Source organism: Platalea leucorodia (genome assembly GCF_965183815.1).
Source record: "Platalea leucorodia genome assembly, chromosome: 1".
Lineage (NCBI taxonomy): Eukaryota > Metazoa > Chordata > Aves > Pelecaniformes > Threskiornithidae > Platalea > Platalea leucorodia.
Genome location: NC_138823.1, coordinates 139,948,784 through 139,968,112, shown reverse-complemented (window position 1 = coordinate 139,968,112; position 19,329 = coordinate 139,948,784). Strand labels below are relative to the sequence as shown.

The window sequence follows — 19,329 nt, the reverse complement described above, 5'->3', positions numbered from 1 at the left end:
TCACCGTGCAACTGGATTCATGAAGCACTGGTCTGAACTCAGTTCATACAGGAAATGAATCACTCCAGTGAACACATACAAATACTGTGATTTGCATTTTCTTTGGAAGATTTACATTTTTCAGTGGATAAAAATAAAGGAAATGAGGGCTCTGCCAATACTGTACAACAAATACTACTGAGCTAGAACTGTACAAGCTATCTCCTGTACCAGAAAGCACAGAGCTGCATCAGCTCAGCACAATGGCCAGGTTAATAAACTCTGCTAATAGGTGGGTGTAATTAGTTTCTGCACAGCATCATGTCCACACAGTTTGTCTGTTTTGAGAGACCTTGCTAGTATTTCTGTCTGAGATATTAATCAGTACAATCTCAGGGCTGTAGGCTCTGCATTCCAGTTTTCAATGATGATGTGCTCTAAATATTACAGAAAAGCAAATGTAACCTACATAGAGAAGTCTTCAACAGACAGGTTTAAAGTAGAAATGTGGTTCTAGGCTTAGTTACAAATAGGATCTTAAATCTTGTAAAAAAGCAACACATGTTGACATACACATATAAGAAGCATGAACCTATGTGATGAACTGCAACGCTACTGGGCACTGGCATTTACAGGAAAATTAATATCAGTTTAACGCCATTTTAATCTGTCAGACAACGTGCACGTAGAACCCCATGTTCTTCCAGTTTTAAGCTTTGCAAAAAGACCTGAGTGCATGGTAGACCATATTGCCTCTATGTTTCTTCTCTCTCAGTTAGTAAATGTGAATCTGAAATATAATTAAATGTAAATTTGAAAATAACCAAGGAAAAAGATTAGATCTGGAGATAAGAAACTTAGAACAAGCTAATCATATTCAGAAAAAAACCTCAAAGAAAATGCTCTTCATGCTGTAGCTTGAAATTTGAGGAGGGGAAAACCTTTTGTTCATCTCTTTGCTGTATGATGCTTTTTTACAATGAAATTCAACACAAAGTGAATCTCAGCTGGTTTGGAATTATATTACCATCTGGGGGAAGATTTTGAAACAAGCCAAAACTAACAGATTTTCACCCTACCCCTTAAGAATTCTAATGGCCAGGAGTTGGGTATTTCTTAGGAGCAAACTGACAGTGTAGTAGCGTGAGTCTGCAGGATCTTCTTGGCTGCAAGATCTTCTTGGCTGGAGATACCTTTTGATTCATGTAGAATCACCTAGAGCTCGGCAGATATTTTTAGTGTTTCTAGTTAGAAAGTTTCATCTATACTTCATCTGGAAACTATGGCCAAAGCTGTAATTAACGTTGTCAAGACTGAGCATATTCTTGATGATGTTGTTGGTTAAAACCAATGTTGAACAGAGGGGGTCAAGCTGCATGCCTCAGGGGCTCTATAGTGTACTTCAGAGTCCCTCAGTAGGGATTAGCAATTAAGTGACTAGTTCAAATCCAGGAAAGGTCAAGAGTGATTAACATTCTTTTGTTCCATTGGTTAGTGGAAAACAGATGTAAAATGAAGTGATGATCAAAATCCAATTCCTAGTAGATATTTTACATCATAAACACCAAACTCCTAATGATCCCTTGCTGGCAATCTGATTAGAATGGACAATAATTGAACAGGCACAGAGACTGCCATGCAGCCCTTACTGCCATTCCCCATAGCAAAAATACTGTCATTTTCAGACTGGAGGACAAGCTGGAAAATTGCAGTCTCTCTGCCTGAGCTTTTTGTGTTCTGTTGATATATTTGGAAATCTTTCATCCTGAGTGATATCAAATCATATTTTGGACTTCAAATATAGCTGAAGATTATTTTAAGTGCTCTGAATGCAGAAGAACCTGGAATTTAAAACTGACAGTTTTTTGATACTTTTAAATATATGTGGTTGATCCTGAGCTGGATTAATCTGACATGGATCTGCTGAAAAATTAGGTAAGTGGTAGTCAATGAAGCTGGCAAAGGATCTGATTCTGCATTACTCAAAGTACATGATCATACTTGAAAATGCATGAGCAGTTTTAGAGAAAGTGTATCATAGCTAAATTATGTGCCTTACACATACAACCGCTGCCTTTCTTCTACTTCTTGGGCACCAAAGAGGTTAGAGTTAGGGTTAGGTGAGAGGTTGAATGTTAGGGGGTTAGAATGAGGAGTTAGGGGTTTGTGTTGGGGCTTAGGCTTCAGGCTTTTGGTTAGAGTTACTACCATGATATAACAAAACTCTAAATTCCAAAGCCTGATATTCTCATACTAACCTGCAACTGGTGAGTGATAGAATGTCTTTCTTGTAAACATGATGTCTTCTAGACCAAATCTCTGTATATGCTGTTCTCCATGGAAAAGCTGTTCTGCACTACCAGAAAATCTATTCTATTAATTCATCCAGGATGAATTCATCCATTCATCACTGGGCAAAAAACTGTCTGGATGGCCGGGCCCAAAGAGCTGTGGTGAATGGAGTTAAATCCAAGTGGTGTTCCCCAGGGCTCAGTACTGGGACCAGTTCTGTTTGATATCTTTATCAATGATCTGGATGAGGGGATCGAGTGCACCCTCAGTAAGTTTGCAGACGACACCAAGCTAGGCAGGAGTGTTGATCTGCTGGAGGGTAGGAAGGCCCTACAGAGGGATCTGGACAGGCTGGATCGATGGGCCGAGGCCAACTGTATGAGGTTCAACAAGGCTGAGTGCTGGGTCCTGCACTTCAGTCACAACAACCCCATGCAACGCTACAGGCTGGGGGAAGAGTGGCTGGAAAGCTGCCCAGCAGAAAAGGACCTGGGAGTATTGCTTGACAGCCAGCTGAATATGAGTCAGCAGTGTGCCCAGGTGGTCAAAAAGACCAATAGCATCCTGGCTTGTATCAGAAATAGTGTGGCCAGCAGGACTAGGGAAGTGATCATCCCCTTGTACTCAGCACTGGTGAGGCTGTACCTAGAATGCTGTGTTCAGTTTTGGGCCCCTCACTGCAAGAAGGACATTGAGATGCTGGACCATGTCCAAAGAAGGGCAAGGAGGCTGGTGAAGGGTCTAGAGAACAAGTCTTATAAGGACTGGCTGATGGAACAGGGGTTTTTTAGTCTGGAGAAAAGGAGGCTGAGGGGAGACCTTATTGCTCTCTACAACTACCTGAAAGGAGTCTGTAGTGAGGTGGGGTTTGGTCTCTTCTCCCTAGTAACAAGTGATAGGATGAGAGGAAAAGGCCTCAAGCTGCGCCAGGGGAAGTTTAGGTTGGATATTAGGAAAAATTTCTTCACTGAGAGGGTTGTCAAGCGTCGGAACAGGCTGCCTGAGGAGGTGTCTGAGTCCCCATCCCTGAAGGTATTTAAAAGACGGATAGATGTGGAGATTAGGGACCTGGTTTAGTGGTGGACTTGGCAGTGATAGGTTAACGGTTGGACTTGATGATCGTAAAGGTCTTTTCCAACCTAAATGATTCTATGATTCTATGATTCTATGATTCTATATTTCTGGATTCCACTAGATGAAAATACTTCCATAATTTAGCAACAAAATCTGTAAGATGAATACACAAAAAATTTTCAGTGGGTGGATAAAATGCTTAAAGAGTCTTGTAACAAGTACCAACTGGACTTTTTTTGCTGCTCTACAGTCCCTTGTCTTAGTTATCTATACAGCAAACTAAGAAAGAAAACGCTCTAAAAAGCTAATAGCTTGAATAAGGTAAGATATTGCTGGTTTCCAGTAAGTTTATAAAAATTACATCATTAGAATCTTATTAAGTAAATTTAAAACAGTGGAAAATATTCTTGTTATTCACTAGGTAGCTTATATACTATCTAGAGCTGCTGTTGACTGACAGCTGAAGGATAAAGGAAGAATTAAGGGATTCACATTTTGGAAGACAGATTATACTTATATGATTACTTTCACTATTGTTTTTATCAGAGGAACAAGTCAAACATTTCTCACTTCTGAGGGCAGGTGTCCCTGCTCCTGGAGAAAACTGGGACTTCTTAATGCTCTATGAGTGGGTTTCAGGCTTCTTGATGACATGGACTTAGTGAGTTCAATAACACAACTCACTTCTGAGATGACTTTGTTTCCTTGAGCCTGCATCCTTTTTAAAACATCTAGTGGGACTTCGTATCTCAACTAGTTATTGGAATCAACCTTTTTTGGGACATCCTGGATATGACATTGGAAAGAAGAGTCCAGAGATTTGTACTAACTCTTAGCTCTGCAATTGAGTTAAGACATCACCAATATTTCTTCTTTTAGCTTTGCCTTTGCCAAATCCATTTCAGTGAAAAAGCTGTCTAGGGCAGTGACTATATATGTTTAGTTTCTAGTACACCCTAACCCTGACCACAGGGTGGTCTGTGAGCATTGCAGTAATAGTAATAATATATAACGCTAACTGTGGGTTTTGAAAGGATGTGTATTCTGCAAATGCATTTCAAAGAAACGGAAGCAAAAGTGTCATTTACTCCCTGAAAAATGGAACTGCTAAGCATTTATATTTAAATTAAATGGTTTTATGAGTTCATTGAATGTTATTTAGCAAGTATATTATAGTGAAGGCATGTTACCTACTGCCTTAGAATGAGGATTTTATTGCTTTTTCATAGTTATCTTTTGTATCAGCATTTGGCAGGTAACAAATGAAATTTTCTTGCTAAGGTTAAATTGTTTGTGCTGCTGCTCAGCCATACAGATACAGAGGATGAGACAATGGAAAAAAGTTATTTGCTTTTTTGGGCAGACATAGGAATATATTAATATATCATGATCTTGACCTGTCTTTGAAGAAATGTTTATTCTCTGAACTTAATTCCTGTCTGAATCACTCCACTGAAATCCTGTTCATGCAGGAGATGTACGAATGGAATTGCAGACAGAATTGGCCCAGTGCGGTCAAGGTGGTGATGCTCAGAACAGCCTGAGGTCAAAGCAGAATGGACTCCAAGTATCAGTCAAAAAAGATGAAGGCTCTCTGGAACTTGGTATGAAAAGTTCCTGTTTCTCTGTCCATTTTCAGTACCACTGCATTTCCTGACTCATGCAGATTTGGGACCAATAATGCCTGATTCTCTCTGAACCCTGAATTTGTTATACTTTAAGAATATGAAAACATGCTGTTGAGTAAATACTAATGCCTAAACTTGTAAGGATTCCAGCCTAATTTTTTGGACTCCAGTGTTTTCTTTAAATTTCAAAAAACTTCTGGAAACCACGCTTTGCAGGTTTCCCTTTAATCTAAATCCATTTTGGTAGGCCAGTTGAATTTTTTTACATACCTGAGAAGTCCTTGTGATACAAGGTCAGAATAATAAATTTTATGTTTTTATTCTTTATGTAGGAAAAGTAATATAATGCCATCACTACTTTATTACTCTGCAGTCATTCTGTTACTATGCAACTTAAAATATTTCAGCCATCAGCATTTGGAGAAAGTTCATAGGTGTAGGGCACTCCATTATAATTTGCCTTTAAAGACAACATTTCTTCTAGTCACCCTGCCTAGAAATGCAGTTATGGATCAAGACACTGGAGCTAGTTCTGAGGTGAGCTGAAGAGATGGTAAACTGAGAATGCACTGTATTTGCACAAGTATAACCAGTGCTCTAGGGCTCCAGTGTTTCTATTTATAAGTTGAGTTAATAGTTCTTGCTAGTTGGAAATGTCTGGACCTTTTCTGAAGACTGGAAAAGTCTCTGAAGGGTTTTTGAAACTGATACTCAAGTTTTGGTTAAAAAAAGAAAAGTCTTTCTGTGATTGGAAGGTGCTCAGCAGAATTCAGCAGGCATAAAATAATCCCAAATATGTCAGCTTACTAGACCTTGAACTATCTTGTATTCAACTTGCTTCAGTACATCTTAATATGAATTTAAAGCAATGTATCAGAACTCTGTATGTGACAGGAGAGGACTCATGGTCCTCCACAGACAAGCTCACAGCACTGCTCATTATCCTAGAAATCGGTGTGCTGAAGCAATGTTCACGTATTTTCTTCCTAAGTTTTTCATTTCAGTGTGAAAAACTTAGGAATGAATAACCTCCTTCAACTTATGTGTCAATGCCCAAAGGACTTTTAACTCATCTCAATTTAAATTAATGACCTTAGTGATAGTACTAGCAATTGGACCATGGCTCTCATGAGCCAGATATTTGCATATGGAATTTGATTAATCCTGCTAGCTATTAATTTTCACTTTTAATTAGGTGTGATACTATTGCAGGAAGAAAATACAAGACTACTATCAGGCACAGACAATGCTGATTTTCTGTTGGGTACTCTATTCTGTTTTGTTTGGCTGTGCTAGGTTCCCTCACAACGTCTGGATAGACTCAGAAAGGTACCATAGGCCTAAAAACTGGTCTGTGCAAGTTCAGGGATAATCACTGCAAAGAAGTACCATACTGAATGAATATTACTAGTTTACAAGAGGTAGAGAAATTGGTGTAGAGTATTCCTAGTTTCCAATAGGACAATCTGTATTTCTTTGACATCTCTGCACTTTGGGAGCATTGCAACGTGGTTACGTATGTCATAGTCAGGAAAGCAACATGCAGCACTTGGCTTGTCCAGCAGAGCCAGTGCCCATGTGCTGCTTACTTCTGAGCAGACCCCTATATGAATTAGCAGACCTTGACAAAACCACCAAGAAAATATCAATAAAAATTGAGTACCCTTGCAATAGAATAGCTGTCTAATCTCCCCCTTCCTTACCAGAACAACATTAAAGAAACACACCTCTTTCTTCAGGGATGAATTTTAATAGATTTTGATGTCCATTGACAGAATGAATGAATGAATGATCAACGTCTATTAAACAAATACAATTAGAAAGGGAATATATTGATGCTTCTTGTTGAAATTCAAAGAGACAAAAACCTTGTTGTCTTTGTGATCACAGAAGACTTCTGAGAAGTCAGTATGCATATCTGGCAAGAGCATAGGGTGAAGATGAAGGCATAAAAGTTAGTAGGGACATGCCAAATTCCTGTTGGACTGTGGAATGGCTTCCTCTGTGCTTTTAAAATGCCTTTCCTGAAGTATTCATCTGTTTGTAATAAATGGATAATTCATAGTGAACAACACGCGATTTTTATGAAAGGAATCGGTACTTTTGCAATAGAATTTCATATACGTGTGCAAGCCCTTTTTTGTATTTCGCAACATCTCATACAGATATACAATTTCTTTCTGTGGAAATGTACACTCCGCCAACATCAGTGCGAGTTAAATCTCTGAGACATCTTTGTTCAAATTCAGGTTTCTAGAATGCACCCATGAATATCTATGTGGAAAGTGACTCAGCTGTATCAACATTCTAATGCTTTTCTTTGGAAAAATACAGTATAAGACACAGTAGCAACTAAATATTTGAGTAAAATGTGGAAGTATTTTAATTTTATTAAAGTTTTAGATTAAGAGTAGGTGATTGGAAACTGTATCTAGAAAATGAGTAATATTAATAGAGCATGTTAATAGTGCACAGTGGCTTTGTCCATTGTATAGTACTGGGAAATCCTCTTTTTAACCAGTGTGAACACATTATGGTCTTTTTCACCTTCTTCAGAAGCTATGTCTAGCCATATGAAAATGGGCATTTTCTTCAGTGTGTTATGTGTAAAGCAAACTAGAGTGCAAATTTTGATTAAAATGTTGCTCTGTGGCCTTTCATATAAAAACTAATTTTCTTTAATATTACTTTCTACATGTATGCAAAAAATGGCAAACCAATATTAATAAAAGAAGGCTTATAGGAATGTGGATCGAGAACAATAGATCCTTGACAAAGTTTATTTACCTAGCTAGACTTTCATTTCAAAGTTAACAGCACTCTGTGTTACTGGTATAATACAGGGGTCTTAAAACTCTGTTAGACATTTTTAACCCACTGTAATTTATTCCATGGAAGTTTAATCCCCTGCTGAATGGAGATGGGGTGAATTTTCAAAAGTCATAATCCACTGAAGTAAAAAATCTTTAATGACAACATAGGCAGCAGGCTCCAAGAGTTTAGTTTAAATTCTTTCTAAAAATGTAAAACGTAGGGCAAGAGTTAATAGGATATTTCATACAGTTATATTTCAGTCCTTTCCCAAACCTTTATAAATTCACTTGCATCTCCACTGTTAGAAATATTTGGGCTGAATTCCTGCACTTCTAAGGCAAAAAGCAGAAAGCTGTAAAATTGTAATGTGAAGATTTTCACAGAGTATTGTAACTAACTCATTTGGTCCTTCAGTTCACAGATTATTATATGGGATAGTATAATGTTTTCTAAATTGAAAGAGAACTGATGTTTTACAAACCAAATACCTTCCATTTTGCCTTAACTAGGCAAGAAAATGAAAACAAACTAGATAATACAACACTATATTCATCCCTCTGCTCCTCTAGGATTTTTACAACTGACTTTAGTGATGGGTCAGGATTTGGCCCATAAATTGAGCCGAAAGACTCCACATATTTCCTATGTATTCCAGAAACACAGTTTTACGCTGCCCCTTTACTACCATCTTTGGAGCTGCCTAGTTCTGGAATTACCTGTAACTCAGACACCACCTCCTTTTTGTTTTGTCCTGGAAGCTCCCCTGATGCCAGCCATAAATTTTTACAGCTCTGCTTGGCCTGAGCATCCAGGCACCAAGCTTCTGCCTGAACCCCACAGGAAAAACGCTGTTGCTTTGCTAGATTTTTTTGTGGTCTGCTGGACAAGAGTTTAGGTGGCATTAAATGAAGCTAGGAGGTGACTTGTTCAAACAAACAGGAGGAGAGGGTTCCTCAGAAAGTCTAAAGTTAAGAGCTGGAACTACTGGTTGCAGGGTGTTTCAGATACTGAAAGTTTCAGAGACAGGCAAGTTCTTGTAAGTGATATTTGTTAAAGATGATTAAATTCATAGCCAGAAATCCAGCTTAAGAAGTATTTGATCTGCAAAGGTTTGAAGATGGGAAAGATTTTCTGGTAGAAGTAGTATATTCTTTCCCTGATTTTGGATTCTTTGACAAAAATAAACTTTTAGCAATTGTTGGATACATTGTACAGGACTAGGTGGATTTTTGGTTTGACTTGTTAATGTTCTCAAGCTCTTAAACTAAATTCTCAGTTGCAGTCACTTCCTTTTTCTCTAGGAGCTACCTTTTTGAAGGAAAAACAATGAGATTCCTTCTTTGAAAGACAAGAGTGACAGCAGTACCTGTCTTCACCCCTGATTTCCAGGAAAACAGTGGAACATTTCTTAGGACTGGCTTTTCATGGCTTCCTGCTGTGGATCTGTGGTTTTGGTTCCTGGTTCAAAGTTTCCAGCTTTTTCCAGGCACTTAGAGGAGCCTGGATGTTTAATTCTGAGTCTGATTTCCACTCTGAAAGTTTGTGAAAGGAAAAAGAAAGTCCTAGGTTCTTACAAAGAGCTGTACTGCCACAGCTGAGAGGGCAGCACTGGCAGGGCGAAGCAAAGAAAAAGGAGAAAAATACCAGTTAGGGCACTACTTCCTGAAGAAATGTCTCCACAATTACAGTCTAAGTCTGATTGATTTCAAGTGCCTATCTGTATCTTTAGATGACTAAACACTTTTTAAAAGCCTGCTTACTAAACATTTTTTCTAGTCACTAGTGAACAAAACAGCCTCAAGAATAGTTGTTTCTCAGATTCTAAATACTGGTGAAAATTATTTGTATGATTAAGTCAAACCCAAAAGATAACAGAATAGTACAAAGCTACACTGGTTCCAAAAGAAAACCTCAATATGGGAATTCTCCTTTATCTAAAAGAAAGAAGGAGCAATAGTAGCACGTCTGTACACCTTGCTGTATGAGTAACACAGCATAAGTTTGAGCATGCTTGCAGATGCATAGGGAGCAGTGGACTTGAACATGACTACAGCATTTCAGAAAGCATTTAGATAGAGCAATCATTGTCCTGCTTCCAGCCTGCAGCCTTTGTGTTCTCTCCATGGTGTTCTCTCCAGGGCAAACTTTGTACCATAGGTCAGATTTTTCTTGCTTACCCTTAGGCATCTAGATGAAGAGCATTTATTCAATCCTTGAAGGTTCATCAATAGCTAATGGAGACAGAGGAGGTAGTTCATTCTGTTTCTCTCTCCCTATTGATTATGGAATAAGCCTAGATGAATAATTTAGACCTAAGACCTGCATTACAGGTGAGTGAGGTGATTCCCACGCTAGATCATGGACTGGGCTGGCACAGAACATGTTCTGACTCTTTCCTAATATGTGATGGCAGGCTGCCATGTTCTTTCATCAGCCTGTTAACATTCACAGGGCTTGTGTCAGTGTCACAGCTTAGCCCACAGTCAACATGAATGCAAGGGAGAGGAGACTCTAAAGCAAAATTTGACATAGTAATTCTTAAGTATTCTCATTGGAAATTAACCATGGAAGGTGTTTTATTGCATCTCCTGAAAGTTATTTGAAGCTTGCTTGTTTTCAGACTTATTTATAACAGGCAACTTACATTGTGTAGAGCACTGTGAAACTGTAACTTACGCTAATTATTTTTCTTTTGCAGAACAGTCCACTGCAATATCTTAATAGTTTATGATCAACAGCTGTTAAGAATTATAATGTCTCTAAACAAAGCAGTGTCTCTACTGTTTTATTAGTGCCCTCATCTTTCTGTGGGTACAAATTTTCTGATTAGTCTTTGATTCTTAGTAAGATCTCAAACAGATATCAACTGATATAGGCACTCTAATTTCAATGATGTTAAATTTCACTGAATTTATATCAGCTGTCGTGAGCTGAATTTATATTAGCTTCTGGTCTTGCATAACCTCTGTTGTATGAATGATGAAAAAAGCTCAGGTAGCCATATTTTCTTTCTAACAAGGGCCATTTTGAACAAGCACAATAGTTCATAGATTAAAACAAGAAAAACAGAGAATTTAAAGCTGAGCTTAGCAAAGTTTATAGTATTAAGTTGATCTGTATGAACCCTAAGGTAGATCTACACAAAAACTGCAGTAACAGTGCATATTAAGTTCAATTTCCTAACTTAAAGACAGTAAAAAATTTTTACCTTCCCTCTAGTTTGTGTGACAAAAAAGTATGGGTTTTTTTATGCTTAAGTAAAGGGTCCCAAGTGATTGCTTTACAGAATATTGTTGAAAACTTCAGATGCTTCTCTTTCTATGGTCAGTAATGGAAGGAGATCACCATATGAATTCTGTAGGGCTCTGTGCAGGGACCTATGCTGTTCAGCATATTTGTAAATGACCTAGGAAAGGTGAGTGAGAAAGCTTGTTGATGACACAAAATATTTCAGAGTAGAAAAGAGCCAACAGTGAGGAATGGCAGAAAGATCTTATCAGAATTAGTAAATAGGCACTAAATTAAGGAATGAAATTCTGTGGTAATAAATGTAATAATGTAACACATGGGGAAAAAATAAATCCCAGCTTCATATATAAATCGGATGAAATTTTGGTGTTATGACAGTTCCATGCAAACATCATTTCAGTGCTCATTAGTGATCAAAATCAAATAAAATACTATGAATTAGCAGAGAAAAAAGGAGTGATCACCATAAAAGACCATGGTTCTGCCACATCTTGAATATTGTGTGCCATTCTGGGCTCCTCATCTTAAAGACAGGACTGAGAGTAGAACTGAGGAGGCTCAGAGAAGGAACCAAAGGAAATTCAAAAGTATAGAATGGCTTCTGTGCAAGGAATTATTCCTGTGACCCAGGAGGCTGGTACTCAAGGCAGGAGAAGTGATCAATATTTGTTTACCACTATGAATAGGTATAGCTGAGGCTTGTACTGGTGGTCTAGAAGTAGGCTTCTTTATGTAGCTAGAAATCATCAAATTTTCCACTCACTGATATTTGTAGAATAAATATGTAAAGTGTAGCAGCAAAGTGTAGCATGGGAAATGTGGATAGAGACTGAATTTTCCATCTGGAGAACGAACGGTTCTCCAAAGAAAGTGTCAGGAGCCAAGTTCAAAACAAACAGTAAGAGGGAACAGAGCTGTGGAACTCATTGCTGAAGGATGCTATGGAGGTTACAAAGGGTCAGGGGAGAGTGGGCAAATGCACAGAAGAGTGGTCTACTGAGAGTTACTGAAACGGAAAACATATATACAGAAACCATATCTAGCAGAGGAAACTAGAAATATTTGACAGCTGGGAAAAAATTAGGAAACTATCATATGATTGCCACATTCTCACTCTTCTCCAGGCATCTCTTATAGCTGCTATTGGAGACAGGACGTTTTTCTAAATGAGTCTTTGGTCTGATCCTGCATAGCCACTTCTGTGTTCTCATTTGTCACAGCAGATGATGATTTACTGTTCCATTTGTCAGATTCATCTGAGTTTGCATTTTTTGATCAACCAATCCACATGCTTATTCTTTCGATGTCATGTAGCAAAAGGGCTTGTAAGTTAAAACCAGAGAGGTCTGTTTATGTGAAATATTAATGTGTCTGGTTTTCCATGTTTGTCCTCTCTTTCCAAAGTATGGGTTTGTAACAGGTGCAAGTGTTTTCTGTGTTTTACTCCCCCCTGTTATAATCATGTCTCCATTAACTTTCATTCTCAGTTTCTTTGTTTATGGTCAAATTTCTGTGGAATATTGGCTTTGACTTGTCTGGAAATTATTCACTGAATAAAATATTTCCATGCCACCAGTAACTTTGTACAGTGTGTAGACAGGTATAGAAAGAAAAATTGATGGAAGTAGCATAGTAAACAAGGTCCAGATTTTCCTCCACCCATTATGTAAACAGGCTTAATGAGAGGAAACTGGATCCAGAAAAAATTTTCTGAGTGCTGTCCTGCCTTAATAATAGTCCAGCTTATAGTTATGTCCACCAGTACTCTCCTGCCCATGCTGTATCTGAGATATCTGACCGAGGAAAGAAAATTCTGAATCCTTGTATACAGAGCGTATGCAAACACAGTGCTGCCAAATTCTTATAGTGTTATGCCAGCAAAAACAATCTTGGTTTTGATTAGTTATTTACCTGAAGAGAGAGATTTTTCTACCTTGAGTATTAGATTGTTTGTTTACATTTTCATTTGCCCTCAAGTAGTCATACATTCAGAGGAATAAATACATAATTTCTAAACCAATACTGTAATTATAGGTAATGAACTGTAATAGAGCTAGAATAGAAGGAAAAGAGTGAGAAATCAAGAGGCATTCTGTACCTCTTTGAATGATTATTTTTTTAAATCTCAAATTGATCAGTCTTAAATTAATGTTAATATACCTATGGTTGATTTTACACTGATAAGAGATCTTAAATCACCACTTGAGGCCTTCATGGCTTCCTGAGATCCCTTTCCAACTTTGTTTTCTCTGCTCCAAATGTTCAGGTTTGACCTGAGAAAGCATTCAAGGCTCCGTGTCTTGACAGAGAACTCCAAAATTTCTGAGACAAATAAATTGCCTATCCTTTGGGAAGTCCTAAATGAACTACACTTATTCATTAAAATACATTTAATGATGTTAAACTTCATAATAAAAAATTCTTCACCCTCAAAAAGGAGGATACAGAATGAATGGAGTAAAAACTGAATCACAGATCAATTCCTGTGCCTTTTTTAATGACACTTTGGGATATTGTTCCCAGTGAAATCACTGTCTTTGCTCCTTCCTAGAAGCAGCAGCAGAAATGGAATAACAATTTGTCATTATCCGCTGGAAAAGAGTTACCAGGCAGTCAGCTCCTTGTACCTTTTTGATATCAGTAAACTTTACTAGGTAGTGGAAATTTGTACTTTCCATTAAAAGTACAAGACTGGAACAAAAAGGTCAGTCTGCCGTGCTTACTGAGTGCTTTTCCACTGACATTTGTAGCATTGGAAAAACATTTCTAAATCTTTTTGCTCCTTGCTTTTGTTCGATACAGACACTGCTGACGTCATAATCGTTCAAAACCACTTCTAGCTATGCAGTCACAGAGGAAATCCCCCTCCTCAGCCCTTTTGCAACACGGATATATTGCACTGTAGTGGTGTTGTGGGTTAACCCCCGTGGACAGCTAAGCACCACACAGCTCCTTGCTCACTTTCCACCCTCCCCCAGTGGGACAGGGGAAGAGGAAAGGAAGAATAAAAGCAAGAAAATTTGGGGGTCAAGATAAAAAAAAGTTTAATAAATGAAGAATAAGGGGAAAAAGAGAGAAGAAAACAAAACAAAACAAGTCATGCAAAGGCAACACTCACCACCTCCCATGGGTAGAGCGATGCCCAGCCAGTTCCTGATCAAAAGATGGCTAACCCCTCCTAAAACCCCATCTTTTCCTTTTAATTGCTAAACATGATGTTATATGGTAGGGAATATCTCTTTGGTTAGTTCAGGTCGTCTGCTCAGTTGTGTCCCTTCCCAACCTGTTGCGCATCCCCTCAATCTATTCACTTGAGGGGCCGAGAGAGAAACAGGGAAGGCCTTGATGCTATGCAAACAATCTTCAGCAAGAGCTAGAACATTAGTGTGTTACCAGGGTTTGGGGCAAAATTCTAAACCACAGCACCATATGAACTGCTCTGAAGAAAATTAACTCTTCCCTAGCCAGGCCCTGTACAAGTGGGCAAAACTTTTCAATGTTTCGCCTAGGAGTGGCACTTGGCTGTGAAAAAGGCAGCAATTCTGGTTATAGTGAACTTATTGATAAGGTAGAGGATGCAAGTTTCTGAATTATGTGCAAATATACTCAAAGAAGAGGACAAAAAAACCACCATAGAATTTGAGCTGCCCGGTGTTTTAGCTCTCCATTAGCCATTTTAAATTGGCTCTTTTTTCATGCACTGCTAAAACAGGTCTATGTTTCAGTAAGCTGGTTTTCACACTACTAAGTGCAAAATCTCATGGATTTGCATGATCTTTCCTGTATTATTGCAGCCTTGTGGTTGGAAAGAAGAGAGACAGAAGACAATTGTGGATTAGTTCATGTGAAAATAACTGCTGCATTTGCAGAAATTCTATTACACAGCAATGCTCTGTATTATTGGGTGTGTGGGTCTCTGAGGATACATATAGCTACTTTCTATAGCACATAGTATACTAACAGTATATGAAAAAGCAGTAGGCTGGAAAATGTTAGTGAAGAACAGTGAATTCTAGAGCTTTTTTATTAACCCTTGTGGGCTGTTTTTTCTAGCGCTTACACAGACAGTTGACTAGGGAGGGCAGGTTCAGGCCTTTAATCATAAATGCAGCCAGTTGCCCCCATTGAAAATCACAAACAGAGGTCTTGGGGCAAACCGCATGACCAGAAGTCTTTCAGGTATTACAAAATCGATGACAGTAACGATCAATTGTATTTGTTAGATCAGGTATGAAGCAGTATAACATGCGTGGAATCTGAATCATCCATTTCGATGAAATATACTGGTTTTCATAAAAAACCACAAGTATTGGATCTGTCAGCAACTATTTCAGAAAATACCTGCTTCCTTTCCTTGGTGTTCAGTTTTATACATCTGAAAAAGAGACCTTCCCTTTAAAAGGTTTTTATACTGTTACATCTTCTTAGATGAAACTTGTAGTGTAATCCTATGAAATGGAAATCATCGGATGTAGAAGGGAAAACAAAGGAAAAACAAGCTGTGAGCAAAGAAAAATATACTGGTAAGCAATCTGTATCCTACCTACAGATTGCAGGTATACTAGCTCTGCTAGCTAACTGCTTAGATTCATAGCAGGTTGACAGATTCATGCTAGACAGGCACATTTTTTCTTTTAACCACATTTCTCTTCTTATTTTGCACTCCTTCCCCATATGCCACAGCAAAATTATATTCTGAGTCTCTCCCTGTGACATCTTCATTGCTGCTTCATTAACCAGTGCACCATCAGTGCATTTCATTACAGCTTCTCTCCTGGCTCACTGTGTTGATGCTAAGATGCAGCTACAAACTGCTTATCAAAATGGTAGTCTGTGTTTTAATCCTTCCTTCCATTCAAAAGAGGAGGAAGTAATCTCTTTGGCACAATCCTAAGTAAAACCCATATTTTATCTATTACCCTTACTGGCCCACCAACCTGAAATGCACTGGGGAGGTATAGTGTGGGATGTGACAGATTTATTTACCTATTTGTTTACTGTAAAAGGCTGGGGGCATACCTCCTATGTGATCAGTGTATTAAGACAATTTAGACTGATTTTATGTATGTGCCTTCAACTGACCTTGAAAAAATACTGAAGTTAATGAAAGCATGCTTCAATTCCATGATCGTTAGGAAATGAAAAGGCCATGCTGTGATAGATATCCTCCGTGACATATACCTCCAGTTCTACCAGTAGGGAGGGGCCATGATTTAAATACTAGCTGGTTTCCAGTGGGTTTCCTGGGTTGGGAATACACTCAATTCATTTTTAAGTGAAGAGAAAGACATAACTGCAAGTATGATAGGAACACATAAATCAGTGCCAGAACAGAGAGGAGTAAAACAGGCATATTCAGAATCTCCTATGTAGCCATGAAAAGGGAAATAAGAAGCTTGATGGCCTCTTCAGAGCAGTCCAAATGTTACAAAATGTGGCAGTGTGTCTGGTGTGAATTTTTAGGGGGAATGGGACTAAGGGTGTTGTCAGTCCCTTCCCACTCACCTGCTGCCCCCTGCCAGTTCCAGCCCTCCCTGCTATTCTCTGTCAGAGCTTTCTACCAGGGCTGCATGTTAGGCAGCTGTGAGGCTGCATCTGTTCTCTGTTTTCCACACAATTAAGGCAAAGAAAAAAAAATATAAATAAGACAAATTGCTCTGACACTAAATTATGTGAAAATCTATGTCTGAAGTTTATGGTTTTGTAGGAACTTGGTGCAAGATTTTTTCTTTTTTAAAAATGTGATTTTTCAGGATTTTTTTATTACTACTTTTAAATTGGTGGCCCTATTTTTCTTGCAAATACAAAAATGGCTTTCTATCTTGCACAGATCACTTTTTGGTTTGGGGAGGAAGGTGTGAAAAAAGAAGTGAAGTGAGGAAGGAGAAATGTGTGTCATACTAGATACAGACAAGGCAAATCAGTAGCTAATCTGTAAGGGACTATAAGAAAAGACTGACTCCTCTTGCATTAAATGAGGTACAGCACACAGTATGCACAGTTGTCAACGCAAAACTCATTAAAATCTTCATTATTCTTTTACTTATATTGTAGTTGTGACTGAAGGTCCCAGTCAAGAACACAGACCAATGTGTACTCATAAAAGGAGTAGGGAAATTATATTACTATTATTAGATTTATAATGACACGGACTCTGAACATGGTCAGGCTGGCACCACCAAGACAACACCCTGACAGTGGCCTCCAGGGGCAGCAAAAATAAAAGAATGTGACTGATGGTGGAAGACACAGTCACTTTGCAGAGAGAACATTCAAGCAAGAGTACTTCACTCTGAGATCAGAAATGGCCAGTGAAAGCCACATACAGACTGGTGATGACATGGCTGTGTATCTTAGTTTTTGCAGTACTTCATTACATACTCATCACTTACAGGCATCATAACAGAAGTGGTTTTCAGGCTGAAGAATAAAGTGAATGACTGGGATTAAATCTGAGGGCCAGTGTAAAAGACTGGCAAAGAAGAATTAAGTAATAACTGCTTGGAAATAAGAGGAAAATAGACATTTCTGTTTTGTTTTACTGAATACAAAGATATAATTTAATTTATCAAAAAAAAATTCCCTATGATTTTGAAATCTGATCATTTTGTTCTCAGGTGGGAATGATGGGGTTTGTATTACATATCTCAATATATCTTTTCTTTCTTCTTCCCTTCTTTCTTTTTCAGGTTACCTGTGCAAATTTAACAAATGGAGGAAAAACAGAACTTCTAAAATCAGGAAGCTCCAAATCCACACTAAAACACATATGGACAGAAAGTAGCAAAGACTTGTCCATCAGCCGACTTCTGTCACAGACTTTTCGTGGAAAGGAAAATGATACAGATTTGGACCTGCGATATGATGCCCCAGAAACTTATTCTGAGCAAGATCTCTGGGACTGGCTGAGGAACTCCACAGACCTACAAGAGCCTCGGCCCAGAGCAAAGAGACGGCCCATCGTCAAGACTGGGAAATTTAAGAAAATGTTTGGCTGGGGCGATTTTCATTCCAACATCAAGACTGTGAAGCTAAATCTGTTAATAACGGGGAAAATCGTTGACCATGGCAATGGGACATTTAGTGTTTACTTCAGGCATAACTCCACTGGTCAAGGGAATGTATCTGTGAGCCTAGTGCCCCCTACAAAAATAGTGGAATTTGACTTGGCACAACAGACAGTGATTGATGCCAAAGATTCCAAGTCCTTTAACTGTCGAATCGAGTATGAAAAGGTTGACAAGGCTACCAAGAACACACTCTGCAACTATGACCCTTCAAAAACCTGTTATCAGGAGCAGACCCAGAGCCATGTGTCATGGCTCTGCTCCAAGCCCTTTAAAGTAATCTGTATTTACATTTCCTTTTATAGTACAGATTATAAACTAGTACAGAAGGTGTGTCCTGATTACAACTACCACAGTGACACACCCTACTTCCCATCAGGGTGAAGACCAACAAGTGTCTGAGACTGAAGCCTGGGGAATAAAAGAGGTCATATGACAGGGCTGTAACCTCAAGGAGGAAGGCCACATCTATTGCCTGGAATGTGTCTACCCACTGCTGCTGATGTCAAATGGCTGCAAATATGTTAGTGGAAAACAATCTAATGTAATTTTTGCCCAGTCAGCTCCATGTATCAATCTAGTTGTAAATCACTATGGATTTGAAATAAAACCGTACAGAGACACACACTCTTTTCAGCTCACATCTATTGAGATTCCTGTTAAGAGAGCTTTCGTTGTCTGGTATCTAAGGTTTCAGGATAACCTATCATCAAGCAAAATGGATTAACTAGACAGAGAATGGTTTCTAATGCAGACTGTTATGGAAATCTCTTTGAAAGTCCTTTGAGTACACGCCAATCAATAATCCCCACTCATGCATTCTACTGCTTGGAGTAGCTGTACTGGTAAATAATACTGTAGGAGTAAATACTTGTTAAAATGGGAAAAATGTGTGTCTAGAGTTCAGTATTCCTTATTATATGAACACAGCAAAGCATCGTGACTTTTTTCCAGCATACAGTAGGCACATTCGAGGTGGTGTTAGGTGGCTCTTTTTCCGTGGAGTGAGCCTGTTTCTAGTAAAGATGGGCAAACATTTGGAATTTACATGTGGGCAGACATTCTGATTTCTTGTTTCTCTGACTCTTTAAGCTCTGATTCTTTAAACCTGGTTGAGTTTAGGCCAGCTAAGATACTTAAAAACTCTCCAACTGATCTCTTAAGAAGGAAAATGCCTGGCAGAGAACATGTAAGTTATAAGTGGCTGTCTTATCTTTATTACAAAA

The 19,329-nt window shown here is 38.5% G+C and overlaps 1 protein-coding gene across 1 annotated transcript in view; it reads left to right on the top strand.

The window, feature by feature from the left end:
- NXPH1 (neurexophilin 1) overlaps positions 1–18,487 on the top strand; it is a gene marked incomplete at both ends in the record, with an annotated part of 137,091 nt that extends 118,604 nt beyond the window's left edge. The window contains one exon of the mRNA XM_082331377.1: positions 17,726–18,487. Within this exon, the coding sequence (XP_082187503.1) occupies positions 17,726–18,487 (762 nt within the window). The remainder of the gene's footprint in view (positions 1–17,725) is intronic.
- Positions 18,488–19,329: the final 842 nt, after the last annotated feature.